This window comes from Echinops telfairi, unplaced genomic scaffold (genome assembly GCF_000313985.2).
Source record: "Echinops telfairi isolate 266 unplaced genomic scaffold, ASM31398v2 ScPeMD7_7400;HRSCAF=8409, whole genome shotgun sequence".
NCBI lineage: Eukaryota > Metazoa > Chordata > Mammalia > Afrosoricida > Tenrecidae > Echinops > Echinops telfairi.
This window is the reverse complement of record NW_022111300.1, coordinates 43,314,874-43,339,537: the sequence shown is the minus strand read 5'-3', so window position 1 is coordinate 43,339,537 and position 24,664 is coordinate 43,314,874. Positions and strand designations below refer to the sequence as shown.

Sequence of the window (24,664 nt, the reverse complement as noted above, 5' to 3'; positions counted from 1 at the left end):
ACATGGAAGAAGCAGACCAGCTGGTGCGATCATGAGGTGTCTTCCGGACTGGGTAACAAGTATCAGAAGACCCATAATAAACAAACAAAAACATATTGTTGAGAGCGAGGGGGGTTCAGAGCAGAGCCCCAAATCCCATCTGTAGACAATGGCACATCCCCCAACAGAGGGGTCACAGGGAAGGGAAGAGTCAACCAGGGCACAGTATAGCACCGATGAAACACACAATACTCCTCTGGTTCCTTGAGACTTCCTCACCCACCACTACCATGACCCCAGTACTGCCTCTCACTTCTGACTAGGCCAGGTGTCCTCAAACTACGGCCGGTCTGCGAGCCACATGCAGCCCACTGAGGATATTTATCCGGCCCGCCGGGTGTTTTTGCCTTGTTTGTTATTTTACTTCAAAATAAGATATGTGCAGTGTGCATAGGAATTTGTTCATAGTTTTTTAAAACTACATTCTGGCTCTCCAATGGGTCTAAGGGACAGTGAACTGGCCCCCTGTTTAAAGTTTGAGGAACCCTGGACCAGACCAGAGCATGTACAAAGGTACAGATAAGAGATAAGAGCTCACGACACATGGAATCCAGGAACAGGAATGGGAGTAGCAATACCAGAAGGCTGGGGGGGAGGGGGAAAAGGAAAGGAGGACAGGAATGATCGACACATAGCCACATACAACCCTCCAGGGGGAAGACCAACAGAATCCATGGGGGAAGGGAGACAATGGTCAGTGTGAGATATGAAAACAGTAATAATCTATCAAGGGGTCATGGGGGGCGGGGGGGAGAGAGGAGCTGATTCCAAGGGCTCACTAGAAAGAAAATGTTTTAGAAATGATGGTAACGAATGTACAAATGTGCTTGGCAGAGTGGATGTATGTATGGCTTGTGATAAGGGCTCTATGAGCCCCCAATAAAATAATTTAAAAAACAACAAAAAGAAAGAAAGTCTAGAAAAGAATGATGGCAACATATGTACACATATGCCTGATACAATCAATGTATGGACTCTAATAAGAGTTGTAAGAGCCCCCAGTAAAGTGATCTTTTAATAAAAGTTAAAAAAAAAGATCCAGAAAGCTGTATGGAAACGACTGCTACTGGCCCGCATCGTGGGCTCTGCCGATGGACGTGGAGGCCGGCGGTCTCGTCTCGTGATGTACGGTAACACGTACACAGGATTCCAGTAAGTGCACTGGAATATATTTGGAAAACTTCATGAAATCTTATTAATACACAACCTTACTGGAGCGACCAGCTATTAAGAGCTTGGCTGAGAAATGAGTGTTAATGAGAAATACTGGTTGGATAATTTCTCAAGGAGACTGGGGAAAAGGTCTGTGTGCAACCTTGTTTGCACAGAGAAGAGCCTAAACCACTTCCTCCCCTGTGATAAATCGCGCGTGTCTGTGGGTTCAAAACACCCTCTCCCCAGTCGTGGGTTTGTGACGCACTGTGGTTAACGTGCAGAGAAAGGCCAAAGTTGCCTCCGAGCTTGTTTCTGTGCTTGGCTATTTTCATTTGCACACTCTCTTGTGTCTTAGGTGGAAGTCTGCCCAGTAAATGAGCTTCCCACTCCAACTGTTCATATGCAGTTTGTTGCATGGCATTGGCTGCGATCCTCACAATGTGCCAGGCCCTCTCCCCACTGTGCACATCACCGGGGCCCCAGAACAAGTGAGCTCCCCTGAAAAGCGGGTGAACCCCCCCATGTCCACCCTCTGCCTGCCCTGGGCCCATTCCCCTGGATGCCCTGACCCTCCCTGTCTTCCCATCTTTGTCCTCGGGAAATTGTGGCCCACGTGGTCTCATGCTAAGAAGAACATCCCTCATGGGTGTGTTTCTGTATTTTATAAACCAGTCTCACCAAAGTCTTCCAACTGCTATATTCCTTTATATGATAATTATACTTCTGTCATCGGAAGAAGTTGGACAAGCATAATGAGACTCAAAAGGAGAAAGCAGGGCTCAAACACAAGCTCCATGAGACGCATGGGACCCTTCACTTACCGATGTCCATTGCGCTCCAGCACTCAGGCCTGGCTGACTGCCACTCAGCAGACCCAGTTCATGTTGACTCCATGCTCCACTGACTGAAATGGTCCTGCACTATGATCACTGGGGGACAGAAGTACTTTGACCCACAGGTTTTTGTTGTCGGCTGAGTTTCAGAAAAAGATCACCAGGTCTTTCTTCCTGGTCCATCTTAGTCTTAAGGCTCCACTGGAAGCCTGTTCAGCATCACGGCAACGTGCGAACCACCACTGATGGACAGGTGGTGGGTGCGCTCAGTGTGTATGGGTTGGGAATCGAACCCTGGTCTCCCCACAGGAGGACTTCACTGCTGGACTCCCACTGCCCTTGACACTTGGTAAATGCAGACTGAATTGCAGAAATGCACCTCAGAGATCTGATGAGAACAGATAACAGGAAAAGGTTCACCTCGAAGAACAAGTTGATGTAACAGAGACCACCACGTTAGGCTAAGCAGAAAGAAGTGTTGGTAGGTCAACACTTTAAGGAAACATTTGCTCTAAGGGCCCACTTCACGGACAACTAATGGGCTCATTCTGGGGTTTCTGCCGTCTAAAGTCAGAGTCCTCGGGAAGGGCTCACTAGGGAAGATGAAGCCCAGCTGAGACCCCGGAGGACGAGAGACAATGTGAGCTAGTTAAGATGCAGGAGATATCTTCTGGATGAAGGATAATGAGAAAATAAACAGGACCAGGAAATCAGACGGAGAGTAGAAACAGTCTGTGGCAGATTTGGAAGTTGTCATGCTTTAATAGCATGTTGTTAATTAAGCAATTTATTGTATCCGTTTTACATTTTATTAGCTATTGATTTCTTCAAACTATCATCAAGTTGCTTAAACTTTTTAAGCCTTCAAAGCAATAAGGCTGAAGCTCGTAAAATAGATTTGGACCGTGAAGGTAAAAAAAAAAATCTTAATTTACGGGGGATGGAGGGTGGCAGGAAGGACAATGCTTATCAGGACGAGTACAAACACCACCCACGGCTGTTGAGCAGAGACCCTGCCAGACAGAGTCAGGGTGTTCTGTAGGTGAATCTTCACTGGCGCAGGCAGCCTCATCTTTCCACTGTGGAGTGGCTGATGAGTCAGTCGGCTCCACCGACTTCCCAGGTGGTAGCCCAGCGCTTAACCTGCTGCACCAACAGGGCTCCTTATCAGGACCAAAGGAGTAAGTTACATTTTACTCAAAATGAAATGTGGACATTTCCATGACTTGCCAGCCAAAGGGGTCGGATTCTTTAGGGAGCGTTCTGTGGGGAGTGCAGGATCCAAACAGCACAGCGATAATATGAACAGAAGCCAAGTCCTCCCTGGCTGCCTGGCTTTCCCTTCACCCTATGAAGAGTCAGAGCGGAAGGCCTGACACTGCACCGGGACCTCTGGCACGCTCGCTCCCTGCCTGACCACCACTTCACTTCTGCCCAGATGGGCAGCACACCACGCCCGTGCCGACTTCTGAATCTTCCTACCTTCCGGCCCTTCCTCAGCTCCTGCCAGCCGTTCCAGGCCACTTTTCCTACGGGTCCCCTCCTGCACTGCAATGGCTTGCTTGTTTTTCTGCTCCTTCTTCGTATCTGGAAAGCTCTGTGAGCCCAGAACGTGCCCTGTGCAGATTGCAAATGGTGTCCCCTGGCGCCCTGCATGCTAGTCAATGCCTAGTACTGGATATTTGTGGCAGGCAGGCAAGGAGGGGAGATGGCAGGAGGGCGAGGGGTAGAAGGCAGTGGGCAAGGAACTCAGTAGGATAGACGCAACTTGCACCTAAAGCACGTCACGTGATGCCCTCACTTACCTGCCAGAAAGAAATGTGGCTGTCAGTGTTGGAATAGGTGGCAAGATATCGTCCATCAGGAGCAAAGGCCACCGCCGTGATCGGTCCCTTGTGTCCATGAATTGTCTGAAATAAAACCCAGAAATCCTTAGTGTGTGCACACCAAAAGCATGTGCACGTCCAAGACAGTCATTTCACAGATATTAGATGCTGCTCTATTCTTTATTACGTTTTGCTTATAAAATCAGGATAGAGAAACAGGAAAAGCAGTCAAAGTTCTCTCACTGATATATCAATGGGTTTCAATCTTACCCTGGTGCAGCCAATGAACATCCATATCTTAACCGTTCATCCCCTTCCGTCCACTTTAAAAGAACAAAACAAAACCCACAGCCACGGAGCCACGGAGCCAATGCCGACTCACAGCAACCCTATAGGACAGGGTGGAATTGCTCCTGTGAGTTTCTAAGAGAGTAACTCTTTACAGGAGTAGAAAGCCCTGGTTTCCTCCTCCGGAGTGGCTGGTGGTTTTGAACTGCTGACCTTGTAGATCCCAGCCCAGTGTGCAACCACTACACCACCAAGGCTCCATGTCCACTATAGGAAAGAATTTTACAATTCATGAGAAAGGCAAGAAATGGACCACCACTTCTATCCAGGAAGCTGGCTCCTCTCAGCGAAAGACAACTAAAGCTGGTCACAACATTCTGGAAGGAGCTCAAGGTTCTAATGCCAATTCCTTGATCCTTCCACTTTCCATGGTTTAGGTTTCGTTCCACACCAAGAATGCGGCCTGAGCACAGGCAGCTGCCACTAGAAAATACGCCTACATGTGTGTTGGAGGTGTAGACACATATAAATCAACTACTATTAAAAACAAGTTAGCAGGGATCATTCTGAGCCTTTGCCAAATATATATCATTGATTTAACCATGAATAAGAAAAGGACATTGTACTTTAGGCTAGATCTTTGATAAAAGGCCTTTACTAATTAAAAATTAGACTCAAGGATAATGCTGTTAAAAATTATTGAAAACACGGGGATATTAAGAGAATTAACATCATATTGTATTAATCACCATCCACTCAATTATTAAAGACCAACTGAATATTAAGCAATATTCAGTCCGGCTTACAGGCCGTAGGCTGGGCTCCTCCCTGTGTTGAGAAAGAAATGGAGAAATGTGTTCCCTTACAGGTAGACAGTACAGGTGGGTTTGCTCCAGTCTGCAGCTACAGATGGAGAACTATGACTGGGTCATCTATGGGCTTCGGGTTCTGCACACTGAATTTCAGAAGGTTCTTCATGAATGATATTGGGGTGACAGGAAGGAGGGAAGGGGCACCCACAGCCTCATGTTGTTGAGGCACCGTGGGATTAAAAAAAGGAAAAGAAAAAGTCTGATTTCCAAAACCCAAAGGAAGAAGGGGGTGGGGGTAGGGGTGGGGAGAACATCTTGGGGGCATGATATGGGGCTCTGGGCAGGGAGAGAACTTGCTCCAAGTAGAACTGCATAGGTTCAAGTCTGGTTCCTCCCCAAATCAACACCAATCCCACTGTGTGCTTTTTAGTTCAACTACAGCAACCTATTAGGGAGGATTTTTAAAAAATCATTTTATTAGGGGCTCATACAACTGTTATCACAATCCATACATACATCAATTGTGTAAAGCGCATTTGTACATTCAGTGCCCTCATCATTCTCAAAACATTTCCTCTCCATTTACACCCCTGGCATTAGGTCCTCATTTTTCCCTCCTTCCCCACTCCCACCTCCCTCATGAGCCCTTGATAATTTATAAATTGTTATTTTGTCATATCTTGCCCTGTCCGACATCTCCCTTCACCCACTTTTTGGTTGTCTGTCCCCCAGGGAGGAGGTCACATATAGTTCCTTGTAATTGGTTCCCTCTTTCCTACCCACTCTCCCTCTACCCTCCCAGTATCGCCACTCACACCACTGGTCCTGTAGGGATCATCCGTCCTGGATTCCCTGTATTTCCAGTTCCTATCTGTACCAGTGTACATCCTCTGATCTAGCCAGACTTGCAATGTAGAATTCGTGTCATGATAGTGGGAGTGGGGAGGAAACATTTAGGAACTAGAGGAAAGTTGTATTTTTCATCGTTGCTACATCGCACCCTGACTGGCTCGTCTCCTCCCTGAGACGCCTCTGCAAGGGGATCTCCAGTGGCCTACTAATGGGCTTTGGAACTCCACTCTGCACTCCCCCCATCACTCACTATGGTAAGATTTTTTTGTTCTGATGATGCCTTATACCTGATCCCTTCAACACCTCGTGATTGCATAGGCTGGTGTGCTTCTTCCATGTGGGCTTTGTTGCTTCTGAGTTTGATGGCCGCTTGTTTACCTTCAAGCTTTTAAGACCCCAGACGCTATACTTTTTGATAGCCGGGCACCATCAGCTTTCTTCACCACATTTGCTTATGCACCCATTTGTATTCAGTGATCCGTTTGACACCTCGTGATCACACAGACTGATATGTTGTTCCATGTGGGCTTTGTTGCTTCTGAGCTAGATGGCCGCTTGTTTACCTTCAAGCTTTTAAGACCCCAGACGCTATATCTTTTGATAGCCGGGCACCATCGGCTTTCTTCACCACATTTGCTTATTCACCTGCTTTGTCTTCAGCGGTTGTGTTGGGAAGGTGAGCATCATAGAATGCCAATTTAATAGAAGAAAGTATTCTTGCATTGAGGGAGTATAGGGAGGATTTTCAAGGCCATTTATCTGTCCTTTAGAGTGGTTGGTGGGTTTAAACCCTTGAATCCTGGGTTAGCTTTTCAGTGCTTAACAGCTGCCCAATAAGAACTCCAAACCAGTGCTGCAAAACACAAACTCACTGCCACCGAGTCAATTCCGACTCACGGAGGAGAGCCTGTAGGACAGAAGGTAGAACTGTCTCTGTGGGGTTTCAAGACTGTCAGTCTTTATGGAAGTAGCAAGCTCATCTTACCCCTGAGGATTAGGACTGGGCTGGTGGTTTCAAACTGCTGACCTTGCAGATTGCAGCCCAATGCATAACCAACCCCCTTTCTTTCCCCCCACCCCTGGGGTCCTCTTCTTTCTACTGGTCGTGTGTCTTGGGCAGGTGACTTAACCTCTGTGCTAGTTAGTCTCAGAACATCCCAGGCTATGGAGCAGGGATGGTGAAGATGATGATGGTGATAAAACCTGCCTCATCAGATTTTGTGAAGCTTAAATCAGGTAATACATAAAGATGAAGGGGCTTCAAAAAGCTTTTGGGGGGGGGATATCAATTGAAACTATATTGAAATGTTTCTCTGAATTATTTGAAGCTCCCTCAAATATTATATGTGAAAATTCTTAGAATTTAATAAAATGATGACCAGATAAATGTAAGCAAGCATGTAGCTTGAGCACATTGTTTAATAGAGAAATGAGAGGGGACAGAGGGGAAATGCCCTCACTGTCTATACCAGCATCGACATCGGCTAGCTAAGGGCTGCCCAGGGACAATACAGGAATGTCAGATGGTGACAGTGTATTAACCAGAAGTGGTAACTCTCCATGGTGCTGGCCCGCTAATGTGGTGCTAAATTAAACAGCGGAGTGAACATGCTTAATAATTATTGCCAGGCCATCAGCTTAACACCATATCAGGATGAGAATTACTGTAGCCCACCCACCCTGGCGGGGGTGGGGGTGCAGGGGAAAGGAGGAGCGTCAATAATGACATGGGAAAAACGGGTTATTTCCACCCCCAGTGCCAACTAAATAAGCTCATTGGGAAGTGACTTTTCCTTTAAGTAAAAGTTCAGCTACCCTGAAAATCTGACATGCTGCTGGCTCCTGAGCTGATCTGAGGTTACTTTATGGTTACTGAGCTGGTTATCAGCAAAGCCTGGCCCCTCAAAGGAGCTTGCAGATGAAAGCTCCTGGAACCGAAGCCAGATGGGTCTGCTCGGCACAGAGGCCTCAGTGAGCAGAGTGCTCACAACATCAAGGTGTCTGGCATCTGCTCAGAAGACTGGAAGCCAAGCGGGTTCTGGCCTTGCCTGTTGTATGGCGACATCAGGCAGGGCTGAGTGGAGGTGGCCACTTCTGCCAGGACCCTTGCTTCCATGCCACAGGTCCCCACACACACAAGCTCCGTGTGTATACCCACCACCAGGTAGCTTCATTCTGCCCAAAAGTCACTTCCTTGCATGCTCAGGGACCCCAAAATCCCTCCCAAGAGGGGCCAGACACAAGGCCCTTTTAAAGAAAGACTGGTCCTTCTCGAACGCCCCAGGGTCCAACCCTGTGTAGAAGGGATTGATCTGCCTTCTGGGTGTTGAATCTCTAGATTTCCAAACCGAGAGGCACACCCGACCCAGCAGCCACCAGGCGCGTCAATGAGAGAATGAACAGTGGACGTCTTTAAGCTGGCATGTGCAAAGGATGTCACCACCCAGCAGACACGTCCCTGTACTTTTGTGAGAAGCTCCCCAAGTTAGTCCTCACACCCCAGGATGCTACATGTATCTGCTCCTTTGGAAGAGCCATCTCCATTTGTATTTCATGATACCTCCATCTTTCAGAGGGCGAGCACTTAAACCACCAGCTTCAGCAACATGTCTGTGTCACCTGAAGGCAGTGTTCATTAGGTTATCTAGTGTCTAGTGTCTCTGAAAGCAGACTCACTCCAAGCGAGTCAATTCGGACTCAGTGTCCCTACAGGACAGGGTAGAACTGCCCTGTGGGCTTCTGGTCCTGTAACTCCCGACAGACCGTCCCATCTTTCTGTCTCTCTCCCAGGGAGCAGGGGGCTGCCTCGTGGTTAGCAGCCCAGTGCGTAGCTCACTGAGAAGATCCTGGGAAATAAGTTCTTGCTAGAATTTCTTGCCAGGAAAATGCTTATCTACCCAAATCATCATCATCATGCCTTGTTTTGTTACCACGTAACAAGAATTACTATGTAATGGCACATGTGTTTGCTTGACGGTCAGTACATTCAGAACTAAACCGAGGCTCATTCTATGTCTCTAGTACTACGTACTTCGTACTCATTCTCCAAATGATGGCTCTGTTTGTTGCTGGGATCCCAGCATAGACTGACTTTAATTCTGTTAGTTCATGAACATCCGTTTTGGGCACAAGAGAACTACAATTTACATCGGAAGAGGCACACACAGAGTACGGTGTGTGTACTACTAGTAGGTGTCCCAATGGGGCTATCTTTTATAGCAATCCAGAGAGAAACCTAGGGAGCCCTGGTAGCATAGGGGGTTGTGCCCTGGGCTGCTAAACTCAAGGTCAGCAGATCAAAATCACCAGCTGCTTCACAAAAGGAGGTTCTCTGTTCCCGTACAGATTTACAGCCTTGGCAAGCCCCCCTGTCCTTTGAGGGGGGCTGTGCACATTGGAAATGGGCTCAGTGGCAATGAGTTTGGTTTGGGGTGAGCGAGGAAGTCCCCCCCTCCCCCCCAGATGTTCTAGGCAGAAGTCAGGGCTGCGGAGAATAGCTGCGGAGATCTCCTGTGGGGGTGGGGGTGGGGGTAGCTCCGCCCCCAGGGCAATGCACATCTCGCCAATGCTGCCTTTTGTTCAGAGTCTCTGAACTTGTGAGATCAGGGCAGGGACCACCTGAACTGGCCAGGCAGCTGTGCGAGGCTCAGGGCACACTGTGACAGGGCGATCCTACAAGGGAAAGAGCATTTCCAGTTCCCAAATAACAGGTTTCCAAAAAAGAGTGGTTTGGTGGGCTTTTGATATGCAAACGAGTACCATGTCTTGTTCTATCCGCCCCCTCCAAACGAAATTGCTGCCTTCAAAAGAAAGAGATGGAATATAAAGAAATTAATCTAATTCAGGAAGTGCTATGAACAATGAGGGGACTCTTGCAATCACCCTGGCAGGGGACCGGGCTGCCTGGTCCTGGAGAGCAAGGGAAGGAGCAGGGCGTGGGGGCGGGCAGATTCATCCTGAGCGCCAAGAAGCAGAGTGGAGCCTGTGGAACAGAGAGGGCGAGAAGGGGTGCTCAGTGGTCAGGGCAGCCAGGCCGTTAGGAAGGCATGCTCCTCACGAAGCGCTGTCTCTTCCTGGCTCCTTGCTGTTCAGCTTCCAGATGATAAATCTCAACGTGGAACCCACTCCACCCCACCCCCAAAACCCTAAAAAACCAGGGCACTCCTACAAATCTTCGGAGGGCGAACAAGAGCAAAAGAACATTTTGTATTTGTTTTCATTTGCAGGTCTCATCACTTTTTTTTTTTTAAGGAGGGAAAACCCACAGAACATTTTCCTACATTGAAAATCAACATCACCTGGGAGTGGGAGCTTCATAAAACACGAGTATGCAGCCTTTGCCTGAAATTTACTAAAATGAACAGGGGATCTGTGAGGCAGGGGGGCTGAAATAGAGCTTGGTGCTGGTAAATATTGCTGAGACAGGGTTCCCCTGGTGGTTGGCTTTCTGGGGGAGCAACATGGTTGGTTTGCATTGAGACAGGCAACTGCAGTTTGAGGGGCGCCTGATAGGTCCCCAGTGTGTCTGCCTGGGGCCTCTGCAGTGCCTGAACACCCAGTGATTCCGTAGCAGAGGCAGTTTCCAAAGGAGGGATGGGAGCACAGTCGTGTGTGTTTCAGGAGCACCGTATGACAGGTGCCCTGTGCGTGGGCCAGCCTGGCCCTGATTCCTTTTGTGGGTGGAAGTAGGGAAGAGGTTGGAGATGGACTCTAATGTTCAGGGAAGGGAGTACCTGGGAAGTGAAGGCAAAGCCTAGAATCCAGTGGCCTTGGATTCTGGCTGGGCAGAGCTGTGCTCTGTTGTATTTCTAATGAGCGTGGCTTCCAGGCCTTTGTGAGGCACCTGAGTGGGTGTGCACGGCCAACCTCTGGTAGGTAGCCAACGCTTAGCCATGTGCTTCAACCAGGGGCTCAGGAAGTGAAGAAGGAGACCAAAAAGATAAGGCCAGGAAACACCAAAGACCCAGCCAGCCAGCACTGGCCTCCCACTGATGTCAGCATCCGGAGCTGCGGGCTGTTTCCCTGTGTCTCAGGCACTGCCACACACACCAGTCTGCCTTTCTGACTCCCCAGCATCCAGGAGGCCCCTGTTTTGTGGCCACCTGGCAGAGAGGCCAGGCCTCTTGGGCTGATGACTCTGTGAGGCTGGGGGAAGGGAGCGGACAGGGAGGGATGAAGAGAGAGAAGGAGGGAAGGGGAGGGATGAAGAGGGAAGAGCAGAGTGCCATTTGCGCAGAGTTTAAGAATTAATTTGTTTTAAGAACACAAACAAAAATAAACAACCTAGATGTGAACATTTCGCCAGCTATTGAAGGTCCACCCACTCACGGGAACAAGCTGCAGATTCGGCAAAGCATTCGGACAGGTAGCGACGCCATTTGACAACAGAGCACATTCACGGTGGGTTCGGAAGCCTCGGTGAAATTTAAGAGCACTGGCACTAGGTCTTTGGCAGCCCTGTTTGGGCCAGCTTCCACAGGCCTGGTGCGGTGCCCAGAAAAGTCACGTGGTCTTTTCTGTTGATGGACAGGGCTGCCTGAAAACAGGCCAGAGGGATGAGAATCTATTGTTTTCAACTATTTCCAGAGAAGAGTCCAGCACCCCACACACACCCTTCCTCAAGGGTTCCTGTGTGCTGTCAGGGAATTTCTCCTCACTCCATGCTGGAATCCAAAACGCTGCCCGCTGCGCTTGCTGGCCTCAGCAGAGACGGAGGACAAGCGGCCCAGGCTCTTCGGGGGGTAACCTTTTACAGTCTCGGGAACTATTAGTAGTCACTTGATGCCTTGCTACTTATTTATTTTCTATGTTCAGTATTAAAAAAAAAAATCTCAGTGGCGACAACCTTTCCTTTCAGGACTCATTTTCCAACCTGAATAATTATCCGGGCCCTCAGTTTATAGATGATGACCCTGAGGTACAGGAAGGGGATCCGAACCCAGACAGTCTGGCTTCAGGAGCTGTGTTCACTCCCATTCCTTAGATCCACCTCACAGAACACCGGGGCGAGAAACTACAAACCCTCACCCCCACACGGTGCCCCCCGCCCTTCCTGGTCTCAACTGTGCCCCGAGAGAAACCACCCCTGCTTACAGCACCAGGAAGCCCTGCCTGGGCGTGCCAGGCCATGAAAGCATGGAGGGTTATTGCCTGATGTGGCCCCAGTCCACTTTTCAAGCCTGTGGAGGAGTGGGAAACGCCTGTGTTGAGGGGACTGCTCTTCCTCACTGGGGACACAGCGTACAGAAGCCAAAAGTACCGACCTAAATGAATCTTACCCAGGGTTCTTATTGGCTGGGCCATCTCCCACAGACTCCAAACAGCCCAGTCCAAGGCTGCCCTCGAGCAGTTCTACAATGATCCTGAGCCCAATTGGAGGGTTGAAAATGAGTTGGTTATCTCTACAATTTCTTTTCTTTTCTTTTGATGGAGGGCCAAGGCAATGCTTTTTATCCATATTATGCCCATTCTACGCTACAGAGCCAACCCGTTATGGAGATTTTCCAATCTAAGCAGCACTGGATCTATTCGCTGAATTGAGTTATTTTCTATTGCCACATAATTGAAAAGATATACATTCAGAGGGGAAACAAGCAGATCTGGTATCATTTTAACATCTTAATGGAAAATAGATTTAATGATAAATATAATAAACTAGGCCAGCTTAAAATTCATTATAAGATATAGTGCTTCAAGTAAGCAGGCTCTCTATTCCTTAAAAATAAGCCAGTGTTTATTGTTTATTTTCAGGCATTGACAGTTACTTACATGTCATCTGGGGACAAACTAAGGCATCTTGCCAAACTAGAGGCGCTTTCAAGTATTTACATAATGGCAATCCTGACGACACCCACCACAGTGGGTGAAATGTCTTCCGTGGGGAATTTACACACAGGAGCACACACGCATACAACATCCTTACCCGGGAATAGTAAGAACATACAGGCTCCAGACTGATTTACTGTTGTTGCTTCGGCATCAGAGGTAGTTCCAGATTTTTAAGACACTGAGGTGTATGTATTCACCCGTATGGGTAATACATTATGAACTTGATCTCCAAAAGGAAGATCCACAGATGAAGGGGGATCTAATTTGTGGGCATGTAACTCCCACTTCTGTACTGAGTTTGCACTGGTTTCAAGGGCGTTTTCCCATCGCTTCAGCAGATGAGAAACTTTTAGATTCAAAGAGTACATTTCCCACCGTTCCCTCCTATGTCTGGACTTCCGCCATCCTTTTCTGGCTGCAAATCATCAGGAGCTCACCAAACACACAGACTGCCTCATCTTTCCCTGCGTCACCAGGGAGAGGACCAAATCTTCCCAGGACGGGGCACCGACCTAAAGAACATCCAACTGAGCCATCCTAACTGATAGGTCCTTTCTCTGCAAACTGAGATGACCACTTTTACAGAATCTCACTTGGGTAAGTTTTGCTCCGAACCCCAACATCACAACCTTACAGGTCACCGTGCAGCGTGGTGAACACCCATGACGCACTAGCCGAAGGGCAGCACCTTGTCAGTCTTTGAATGGGCTTTTCACCCCAAATGGTAAAGATAATTAAAAATTCAAACCATAACATTTTTCATATGATTCAGTATTTAGAAAACAGGTGGAGAATGATTACTACTGATAGATCCTCAAACATTGGATGGAAATATGATTTAAATTATAAACAAAAGGGGCATTCATTTGATGAATGTTGTCAGTACTTAACATTGCTGGTATGAAATAGTTACACAATTAGCGTGTAACTAGCAAATGCATAATGTTCTTTTCAGCGGTTCTAATATAAGATCTATTAAAACCCATGCGATCTCATTGCCAATAAGCCAAGTCCAATTCAGAATGTACCTACAGGACCGGATAGGGCCTGCCCCATCGGGTTTCCAGGGCTCTACTCTTTATAGTCTTGGAAACCCTATGGGGTAGCCCTATCCTGTCCCACAGCGTCAACATGTGTGAGAAGGGAATTGATGGTGGTGATTTTGGGGAGTAATCCTTTGTGAAAGCAGACTGCCACATCTTTCTCCTGCAGAGCAGCTGGTGGGTTAAACTGCAGCCAGTGCATCAGCACTATGCTATCAGGGCTCATGCTATAGTCTTAAAATGAGCATCATTTCGTATTTTGTAAACTCAGGTTACTAAAACCCTGTTGCTAAGTATGCGAATGATTCCTAAGAAAATAGGCATGGCATAAAACGATTCTATGGTTTTTCCCCAAAGACAGAAGAAACTAGTCAAAGCAATACTTCCGTGCGACAACAATCTAATTTTACACTTTCCACCTGAAGCTCCTTACAAGGCTGAACTGCATCCTCTCCCAGTATCGCCGCCGTCTTACATAACAGGCCCTGTTAGCTGATGCCAACAGGCTCTGCAGTTCTAATTCAAAGGCCACCTGGCCTGGAACTCTGCATTTCCACGGGTTCTGGTTCCGGGTGAGGTTAACAGAAGAAGATCATTGGCTAGGGTAGGTGGGCCCGGCCTTCACACATGTCCCCTCACATGTACCCACCTCCCCATTGCCTGGTTTAGTGCCCATGGCACAAACCTCACCTCATGGAGAGTACGGATGCCAAGATTTTTTTATTTTTTAAAGCACATCATTTCAGAAGGTTTTAATAGTTAGGCCAAAAAGGAAATGACTTGAAAGTGTTCAAGAAACTGGGGTGGCTGCAGGCTGCTGTTGGGTGCCCTGGAGTCAGTTTCGACGCATTGTGGTCCTTTGCACAACAGAGTGCAACCCTGCTTAACCAAGACATGTACACCGCCAGATCTTTGGGCACAGGTTTATGTTGGAGAACTGATTATTAGCGTCTCTATTAATACATCACACAAATGGAAGGATCCTATACTTTTTATGTGTGGTTTTTCTTCTACCTCTGCAGCTTACTAAAAAAGGAAATCCATTTCACCTGGAGCATTGTTTGAATTAATGTTCTATATCACGAGGCTCATGTTATCAGTTATGTTTAAACCATGTCAAAGTATAAACATGAAAACTGCCCTTCTGCCTTTGAAGTTATATTCAAAATTCTTTTAAATACTATTCATAAACAGTACAACAAAATACTGCTGGTAGACTAGGCAACAGCCCAGAGCAATCAGCATGGGGAAACCTTCAGCAAAATAACAGTTATCCCAGCAGTCCCTCCTTTGAGTCACTTCTAGCTGCGTCTGTGATCGCCTTCACCTTACAACCCAAACCAAACCCACTGCTGTTGGGCTGATTCCATTTTGATCCACAGCAAGGCTGCAGGACAGAGAAGAACTGCTCCGTGTTGATTCCAAGGCTGTCTGTCACCTGTGCTGCCGCAGAATGCCCCATGTCTCAGAGAGCAGCTGGTGGGTTTGAACCATCGTCTTTTTGGGGATAGCAGCTGACTGCTCCAACCACGGTGCCCCTGGGGCACTGCACGCTCACCTAGTGAATTACAATTTCTTCTTGATTTGATGATCGGGCAAGTCACTAAAGGTTTCTGAGCCCCAGTTTGTCTTCAAATTCAGGATATCTGCCTGCCTAGCTCAGGGACACTGTCAGGTAAGCATTGGACTGCTAAGTGCAAGGGCAGCGGTTCAAACCTAGCTACTACTCTGCAGGAGAAAAATGAGGCTGTCTGTTTCTGTAAACACTTACAGCCTCAGAAACCATCTAGAGCAGCAGTTCTCAATCTGTGGGTCACAATGCCTTTGGGGGGGGGGTCAAACGACCCTTTCACAGGGGTCTCCCAATTAAAAACAGTAGCAAAATGACAGTTATGAAGTAGCAATGAAAAGAATTTTGTGGTGGTGGGGGGGTCACCACAACATGAGGAACTTGTGAAAGGGTTGCAGCATTAGGAAAGTGGCGAACACTGATATAGAGGGTCACTATGAGTCCCAATCCACAAGATGGCAATGGGTTTTTGGTTTTAATTTAGCCAGGGAGTCAGGCTCAGACTTGGACTCTCTCTTTCCCTTTCTACACATACACACATACACACACACACACACACACACACACACACACATACATACCTATATATATTCACACAGATATATTTGACTGTTCAATTTGTTATAAAGCTTCTTCTTCAAATTACAATAAAAATCATCTTAACCACATTAATGATTAAAAAAAATGATTGTGATCAGTTTGAGTCTGATACAAATCTTACTGGTCTACTGGATTTAAAAATTAAATCAATGGGCGATATCCTAGATACTTTTGCGACTAATTAAAATCACCCAGTATGTTCCTAAATGACCATTCTCCATAGTTTTCCAAAAAGATTTTGCCTAGAAGCAGAGAAAAATGAATAGCCCATCATTGAAGCGAAGCTCTGTAGGAATATCTACGTAATGTTCTTAATGTGGGAGATATGCTGGCTGAAAGAGCCTTTGTATCTCTAATGCAATCATATTGTCTAATGATAAGCAAAACTAAAAGGCCAATTCATTATAAAATTCAATATTTGGACCATCAAACTCTTTAGCACTTAATAAGCAATTAATATTTGTCAATGAAAAATGTTTGGGTAACACAAGGTGGAAATCAATAACACTAGCCCACTTGCTGCATCACCACCACTGACAAGCTATCCAAATAACTACAATCCTTAAGGGAAACAAATGGCTTTGATGCTTTAATTCATGTTCTTCCTATGCAAACAGGAATCCTTTGAAGCATTTTGTTGGTTTATAACTGGGACTGCACTTTGTTAGTAATCTTCTGTAATTGCTATCCTGTCGGCAGCCCACAGATGGGTCTTCAAATGCCTCTCTATGCCTTACTGCAGATGGGAGGAGAAGCATAACTCTGAGGTGGACTTATTTTACTCACTTCGGAGATAAGACTCAACCAACAGTTATCCATTTGATATGCTATTCTCCTTTTAAAGGAAGCGGGTGATGTGGAACAGAAACTCGAATTCTTAAAGCAATCCACACTTCCCGGGCTGTTGGGACTGGAGGATGCCCTGGACTATCACCGGAGACCGTCTTTAAACCTCAACTCTCCACCCGCCCTAGCTCACCTTTTAGCTAGATAATAATATGCTCTCAAAACTAAGGAATCCCTAGGCGGCTTGAGATCTGATGAAAAAAAAAAATCACCTCCACAAGACTAAGCCATCAGCAATTACTTTAAAACAAAGATGAACAGCAAGGGCCAGGGAGATTGGAATAATGAAAACGGAACAACCAGAACACAGATGATGAGCATGGTCACAAAGGGGAAGAACGCCAGCCCTGACCCGGAACAATCTGTGCAGAGATGACTGAATGCCTGGCACTGGGAACTGCCGTGTCAATCTTCACCGAAAACACTCCCAAATACCATTTGCTTCAAAAGGAAGTGTGAGAAGGCAGTCTGGACAGTCCTGAAGGCTTACTGCGTTCTATGAGGGGGCGACAGGAAGCTTGTGCAATGTAGAATGGAAAGACAGTGGAATTTTCCCATGACTTTGGAAGCCCCCTTGCAGATAGGAACTTTATATTAACAAACACAACTTTAAACTGATGCTTTTCATTTGTTGATCTTTGGAGAAATACAGGGAGCAGCACACGCACAAAGGCAATGTATGATTACCAGTACTTGTAATCGTAATTTAAATTTTTTTAATTAAGTGCGAACACAAAATCTAGGCCCCTCATGGTGCGAATGTTTTGCGTTTGACTAACCGAAGTCTGTCGACGTAAACCCACTCCGTGGCACTCTGCCTTCATAAGATCTCCGCCCAGGACACCCTGGAGAGCAGCTCCACTCTGTCACTGGCAGGGTCGCCAGGAGTCAGAACGGACTGGACAACAGTGGGTTTTGAATTTTTACCCTAAAACTGGAAATTCTACCCAACTACTCCTGCTCTTCAAAAACCACCCCTTAGAATTGACCATGAGCCACTGGTCATTCCAGGCTGGCCATTAACTTCTCTTGGAAATGGTTTGGAGACTTGTCATTAGCTTGTCTTTTAAAAAGTCAGTTTTACCAAGTATGGACTTTTTTTTCATTGTTCTGTACTGTTTTTAATTTTAATTCCTAAAAACAAGTGTGTTTCCACTTGTTTTCCCATACCTGTCGCGCTCGCATGTCTGTGTGTTCACGTGTGGATGACTGTTATCCTTGCAAGAATGGCGATCTAATCGCATCAGCCTTTGTTGCCTCTAACTCTCATGCTTCATCCAGAGTCTTCCTCTGCCTTGATCACTGTGTGTGTGCTCTCCTCCCCGTTATGGTAATAGTCCTTACAATGTTAAAATTAAACTTGGGCATTACACAGTTAGTATACCTCCTCAAAAGTGTGCGCCTGATTTTATATATATATATAAAATCATAAAAGTCATATATACATACACACACATATATAATTTAACGCGTGTAGTTGCTTCTGTAGCTTACAAATAGTAGAGGCTACATTTGCAAACCAATAGAAGCAAGGAAGAGGGCTCCTTCTAAATAATATACTGTGGCTAAGGAAGCTTTTTGGTACTCTTGTGATAACCGTCTTATGGTAAATACTGTCATTTAACAGTCCATTAGGATTAGTAGTTAGTAACACCTTGCACACTAGACCTGCTACAGTACTGTACAAGTCTTGCATGTAGGGAATTATAATTTATGCTGGTTTAGGTTCAGGACTTGACAACTGTGGTTCAACCAAGAACTTAGAGGGGACCACAGAGCAAATCGGCCAGTAGCTCTTTGGGTGGGTGAGGGGGTGGGGGGTCCAATGGACTCACCATAGAGCCCATTCTGGCTCACGGCAACCCTACAGAGCAGATTAGAACTGCCCCGGTGGGTTGCTTAGACAGTTACCTCTTACAGGAGTAGAGAGCTTCATCTTCCCCCCAATGAGGACCGTGGGGCTCCACCTCGGCAAGGTAAACATGGACCGAGAATTCTGGGTCAAATATACCCTGTTTTAGACAAAAAAGCTAGAACCCAGCGTCCTACTGACCTGCCTGGAAGACAACCCTGTGTGCACAGCATGGAGTGAGGGATGTGCAGAATGTCTGGGTGTTTAATTTCTTGGTCATTGTGCATTCAATAGAAGAGACACTTCCATTTCTGGTTCTGAATATTCCAACAATAGACACGCCCTGTGATGCCACATGCAATCTGGGCATGCTTGATCCTCGCCTGCTCGTGACATTTCCTACAGAGGCTGTGCCAAGTCTCCAGATAGGACTCATCAAGTAAGAGGCCCGCAAGCTGGTCTGCAGTTGGGGTGTTTGGAACTCGGACCACATTTATCCACAGAAACGATGCCACCAAGAGTTGCTAGAATTCCAAGCCAGTTTATAAGAGTCTATATAATTCTCAGGATTCTAGAATTTATAGTCCTAAGCACTATTTACATTAGTTTCTATGGGATAAAGCAATTCAAGGTCCAAGTCAGACACTAGGAAGTTAATTATCTACTGTAGACACCAGAAACTTACAGTTTCTAACATCTCCAAAGGGCGGTGGGGTAGGGAGCATCGATATTTTATGAGACCATGAGGGGGATGTGTGGATGACAAAGGAATGTACCCGACTGTGTGTTTTGAGCACCCAGATGTAGGTTTCATCAGAAGCTCTCTGCTGAAATCAGGGAGACACTATGCACTGTCCCCTCATTCACTCTCAGGTAGAAATGAAATGATGGGGTCAATGCATAAGCCAACCAGAGGTTTCCGGGGTGTGAGAGTCTGTGCTGTGCTCATGATGTCTCTCGGGGTCAGCTAGGAGAGAGAGAACCTAAGACGTGTTGCGTGCAGAAAGACGGTCAAAGGCCTAGGGGGAAGAGAGAGGGGCATTTGTTGGACACCCTGAGTAACAGCTTTCAGAACGGTAAGGAGTTAGAGGACAAGGGGTGACGTGGGGAGCATGGCGGTGCTGGCTGGAGAATGGATCTGAGACAGGCTGAGGAGGGTGTTGGGTTTTCCGGTGAGCACAGACTGGGAGCAGACTCTTACACCCAATGATGATCATATTGTTCACAATTTTGCAAGATGACATCCGTGACCAAGGCCATCACGCTGCCCTGAGAGTTAACTTTTCCAACACCGTTATTAAATATTAAACCCATACCTATGCATTTTGCAACACATGGAAATGTTAAAGCTGAATAACAATAGAGTTTGGAGACTCTCAGGGAACCACAGGTCAACAATTTGTACAAAATGGTAAACAACTGGATTGTTTGCTCTTTGAATATTAAAGTGTAACTAAGACACTAAAAAGCTTTACTGAAAACACTTCCTTTAGATTCAAACAGACCTAAAGCGCTAGTATTTTGGGTCATATCTCCCTCTAGGAAGTCTAGTGGCTTAATGGGTTAGATTTGGGGCTGTTAACCATAAGATCAGTAGTTCAAGCCCACCAGCCACTCTTCAGGAGAAAGCTGAGGCTTTCTGCACCCACAAAGATCAGCAGTCTCAAATCCATAGGGGTAGTTCTACTTTGTCCTACAGGGTCGAGAGAAATCAGAATAGACTACATGGCAGTTGAGTCTGGGTTTTGTCCTTTTCAGTATGTTTCCCGACACATCTTATATCACATATATGCTAGAAGTCTTGAAAATAGTTTTGGTTTAGTAGTAAATTCTACAAGAACCACCAAATGCACAAAGGTTGGTTAGCGAGGTTCCCTGGCATTCGAGTTTGGCTTCTGTGAACCACAAGTACATCTATGCAGACAGGCCGTGGAAACATCAGTCTCACAATGTGATGTTTTCTTTGATTTCTGGGCAGTTTTTCAACCACAGCAACCAGCTAAAACCACCCTCAGGTGGTGACGATGCTAATTTCCTGGAGTGCTCAAAAAAGAGGGATGGCTGTGTTTTCACAGGAAGCATCCCTGCACCAGCTTCCACAGTGGCCGAGAATGTGAACGGCGTGACTTCTGATGGCTGCACACACAATGACAACAGCGAGTGACCTTGAACAGCAGTGCATAGAAATACATTTATCACAGAAATGGCATGCTGGCTGCCAGTCAATATAGGCCTCTCATGTTAGGGGGGCCTCTCCTGCTGCGAGGCCCTCATTACAATTTGCTTTTACTTCCTGGGCAAATGACAACTAGAAAATGAGGCAGCTTCTTTCTTGGCCAAACTTAATCCAGAAAAAAATGAGATGACAGCTGCCGCCACTCAAGCGTTGCGGGGCATCCCCCACGTTGCGTCTTCTCCATAGTCCATCACCAAACACGACAGCCAGCAAGCGAGGGCACTTCCTCTGTCTATGCCACGCGTGCCAAGAAGTGGTGCAGAAGCTAGAAGAGGTCTTGCATGGAACGTCACACTGTCTAGCTGATGCAATCTATTTTTCAAGTAAGTTGAGGTGTAGGGAGCAGATAAACGCTCAATTTGGAGATGTTCTTGGACAGACAGGCTTTAAAAGAGCCAGCTACTATCTCCTTATAGGAATAACTAGCTCCTGTTCCATATTTTGATGCTAAGGAGTCTCAATGCAGTTTTTTACTTTTTTCAAGATGTAAAACAAATGTACATTCACTGAGAAAATGCACTGCTGGGCAGGACGTGTGCCCACAAGCCAGAATTGACTCAGCAGTGGCCGGCACACAGGTCAACGCTACAGGAGAGTGTCAGACGCTTACCCAGTGCCGCCTTCCTTTTACAGAGCACTTTTCTGATCCACTGACGTCTAATCCTTGTACACAACAGCTCATGTTGTGTACATGAGCTATTACAAAAATGTGAGATTATCACAAAACACTGGGAAAAAAGATCCTGTCCATTTAAAAAAATTAAATACTAGGAACCACCTAAGTGACAATGGGAATGAAAATCCCAGTAAGCCACCAGGCGTATAGATCAACTCCCTAAACAAGGACTTTTTCTAATCATTGCTGTCTTTGGATTTTCCTTTCTGCAAATTGGCTACACAATTTCTGGTCCAGCTTCCAGGGGGCCAGTTTTCTAGTTGAGGTTCCAATTTGTGCTTCTCTATGCAGAAGGCTGATATTTGTTATTAATAAGTAAACAGGTGGAAAATTCTGGTGAGGAAGATAAAAATACCTGAAATGAAATCTTAAAATGCCTGCACACACGCGCGTGCATAGCCCGCCCCCCCCCCCAACAACACCCCCAAACTGAAATACTAAATGATTCCCCTTTTATGAACTTCTGAATAAGGCCAAAAGGCAGGGGCAGAAAGCAGGTCGAAGGTCTCCTGGAGTCAATGCCTGCGGACACTCTGTGAGGTACAGACACAGTCGGCTCCAGATTGTCCCCATCTGCCTACACATATAGACTCTTGCGCTTACAAAGGGTGAAGTGATTCGATGTAAAACCACACCTCACTAAAGCCACTAAGTACCTGTGGGAGGATGGACATGTTGGATGTGTGAGGGTGTGTGTTTGCTGTGTAGTTATGGATGCTTTTGTTGCTCCTGACTGGAAGTACTGAGACATGGACAAGCAGAAGGCTAATGGCTCCGAGCAGGAGGGAGGGCAGACTCCCAGAATGCATTTACTCATTCTCCATCGGGTCTCACTGGAGATGCTCCCACCATTCATTCGCCTGGGGACCCTGACCACAGCCTACCATTTCTCAGTAAGGATACCTTTCCTGTAAGAAGCCAGCCAGAAATGCTCTTTTCCTTGAAGTCCTGTTTGTTCCTCTCCAGGAGATTACTATATTTGGTAGCAACATTTCTCCTTTGACAATAAGCTATATACTTGTGCCCAAACATAATACCAGCCATAGATTCAGCAGTGCTGCTCCAAACCAGTCCTAACTTCATTGTTTTTAGAGCCCCAAGCCTAAAGTTGCCTGTCTTACTGTGCATTCATATTCAAAAGAGAAAGGTGTATAAAACGCATTTTAAAAATTCCAGGATCTACCAACATAAGCTTCTGTCTAAGATTCGAACCCAGAAATTTATGGAGACCCATATTTAATAAACAGTGAAGTTCTGGGATTGAAAATGCACCTTTCGCACGACGAAACTGTTTGGGTATTTTCCCTCCAGAACAATAAAGCTGTAAGAAAGTAATAAATTCACACCCTGTGTGTGTGTGTGTGTGTTGCTGCATTCTACACAGAAGAAAAGGGCTGTCAAGCCAATTCCCCACAGCAAGGCTTCTTCCAGAGTCAGACTACAAAACCACACAGAAGAAAATGAGTCGGCCCATTAGAAAAAATAAACCACCCACAGAATAGGGCGTATGTAATTAAAGCAACACCCAGCAAAGGAACATCAAGAGGAAAAAACATGAGTAAAGGGAGAAAAAATTAATATTTTTGCATCATCCTTAATTCACACCCATCTTTATTAAGAAAAACAGGAAATTAAATGATATAGGATCGGTAAAATTGGATATGGAAAACATATCTAGAGCACAATTCAGTAAACCTCCTCTCCTTGGCCAATGAACAAATTCCTCTAAAACTATGAATGTGATTCTAGTTGGTTCAATTAAGTACTAGCACAACTCTTTCTGGTTGTTAGCTTCTGTGAGCCCATTCGGACTCAGAGCAGCCCTATCCCTGGCAGAATGAAGCGCTGCCCGGTCGGTGCTGCACCAGCCTCACAACCGTTCTTAGGTGTGAGCCCATTGGCGCAGGCACGGTGCCGACCCATCTTGCTGAGGGCCTGCCTCGCTTTTGCTGCACCTCTCCTTTATTAAGGTCTCTCCTGATCACAAGTGTCAAGTCAACGAGACAAAGTCATCATCTTTGTCTCCAAAGAACATTCTGACTGTACTTCCAAGACAGATTTGTTTCTTCTTCTGGCAGTCCACGGTCTTTTTAATATTATTTGGCCAGTACCATAACACAGTTCTTTAAAAAACAAACATTAAGGGGTTATCCTGTCAAGATTCTAGTTCATAGGCATTGTCTTTGAGCGTTCCCAAACTGTATCTCCAAATACATGTATGGATCTACAAATACTTAATACTCCCAATTCTTATGTCGAGGCTGTTCCCAGGCTTAGGGAACCCTTCTATAAGACTGTCTCGATATTCTGGTAAATGCTCTCTTTTTCATGTGGAGGACATCCTCAGATATCGGAAATCATGAAATTATAACATCTTTGTGACAAGCTATTCATGTTGGGATTTCAAAAAAGAAGACAGACAAAAAAAAAAAGAACAGAAAATAAGAATGATTATCATCCCCACCTCGTTTGGCTCCGGCTGTACATGCTTTATTACCATGCCACTGCCAGCTGCCAGCTGGGAGGAAGATTAGGCGGTCTGCTCCCATCGACATTCACAGCGTCAGAAACCCTGTGCTGAGGCCGTCGACTTGATGGCAGGGGTAGTTAGAGCCCAGCAGCTACAAGGAGCCAAGGAGCCCTGGTGGCACAGTGGTTAAATATTGGACTGCTACCAGAAGCTTGGAGGTTTGAATCTACCAGTGCTTAGTGGGAGAACCATGAGGCTGCCTACTTCTGTAACGCTGTACAGCCTTGGGGACACTATGCGGCAGTTCTACTGTCACACACGGTCGCTGCCGTGGCAGTGGGCTTTGATCTGGCCAGCAGCAACTAACTCATTTGCTAACACTCCTATTTTCCTTTCTCTCTAAAAACGCTGGGATCCAGAGATCCGACCACGTTATCAAAAACTATGGCCAAGGTCAATGAAGTTGGGCATTTCTACGAGTGGAATGATGTTTAAAGTTTGGGTTCTGTTGTTCCTTTTCCAGAAGCTCCACAGAAGCACCTTTTCCCACCATCTCTCTGGCTGCATGGGTCCCAGTGGCTTTTCCCCCAGGCAGTGAAACCGCCTGTGTGTGGCGCAACACACCTCCTCCACCAGTCCCTCCCAGGCGTCCAGTGACATGGCTGGGAGTGTACCTCCTGTTTCACTCCTCAAACCCAACCTTACAAAGGGAGGGGTGACCGGCATTCCGTCCTGCCC

General features: G+C 46.4%; 1 protein-coding gene across 2 annotated transcripts in view; it reads right to left on the bottom strand.

Moving 5' to 3' along the window:
* The window catches only part of WDR7 (WD repeat domain 7), a 349,883-nt gene that overhangs the window by 9,678 nt on the left and 315,541 nt on the right, over nucleotides 1–24,664 (bottom strand). For both annotated transcript variants that reach the window (XM_004703006.2, XM_004703007.2), the window contains one exon: nucleotides 3,833–3,937. In XM_004703006.2, the coding sequence (XP_004703063.1) occupies nucleotides 3,833–3,937 (105 nt within the window). The remainder of the gene's footprint in view (nucleotides 1–3,832; nucleotides 3,938–24,664) is intronic.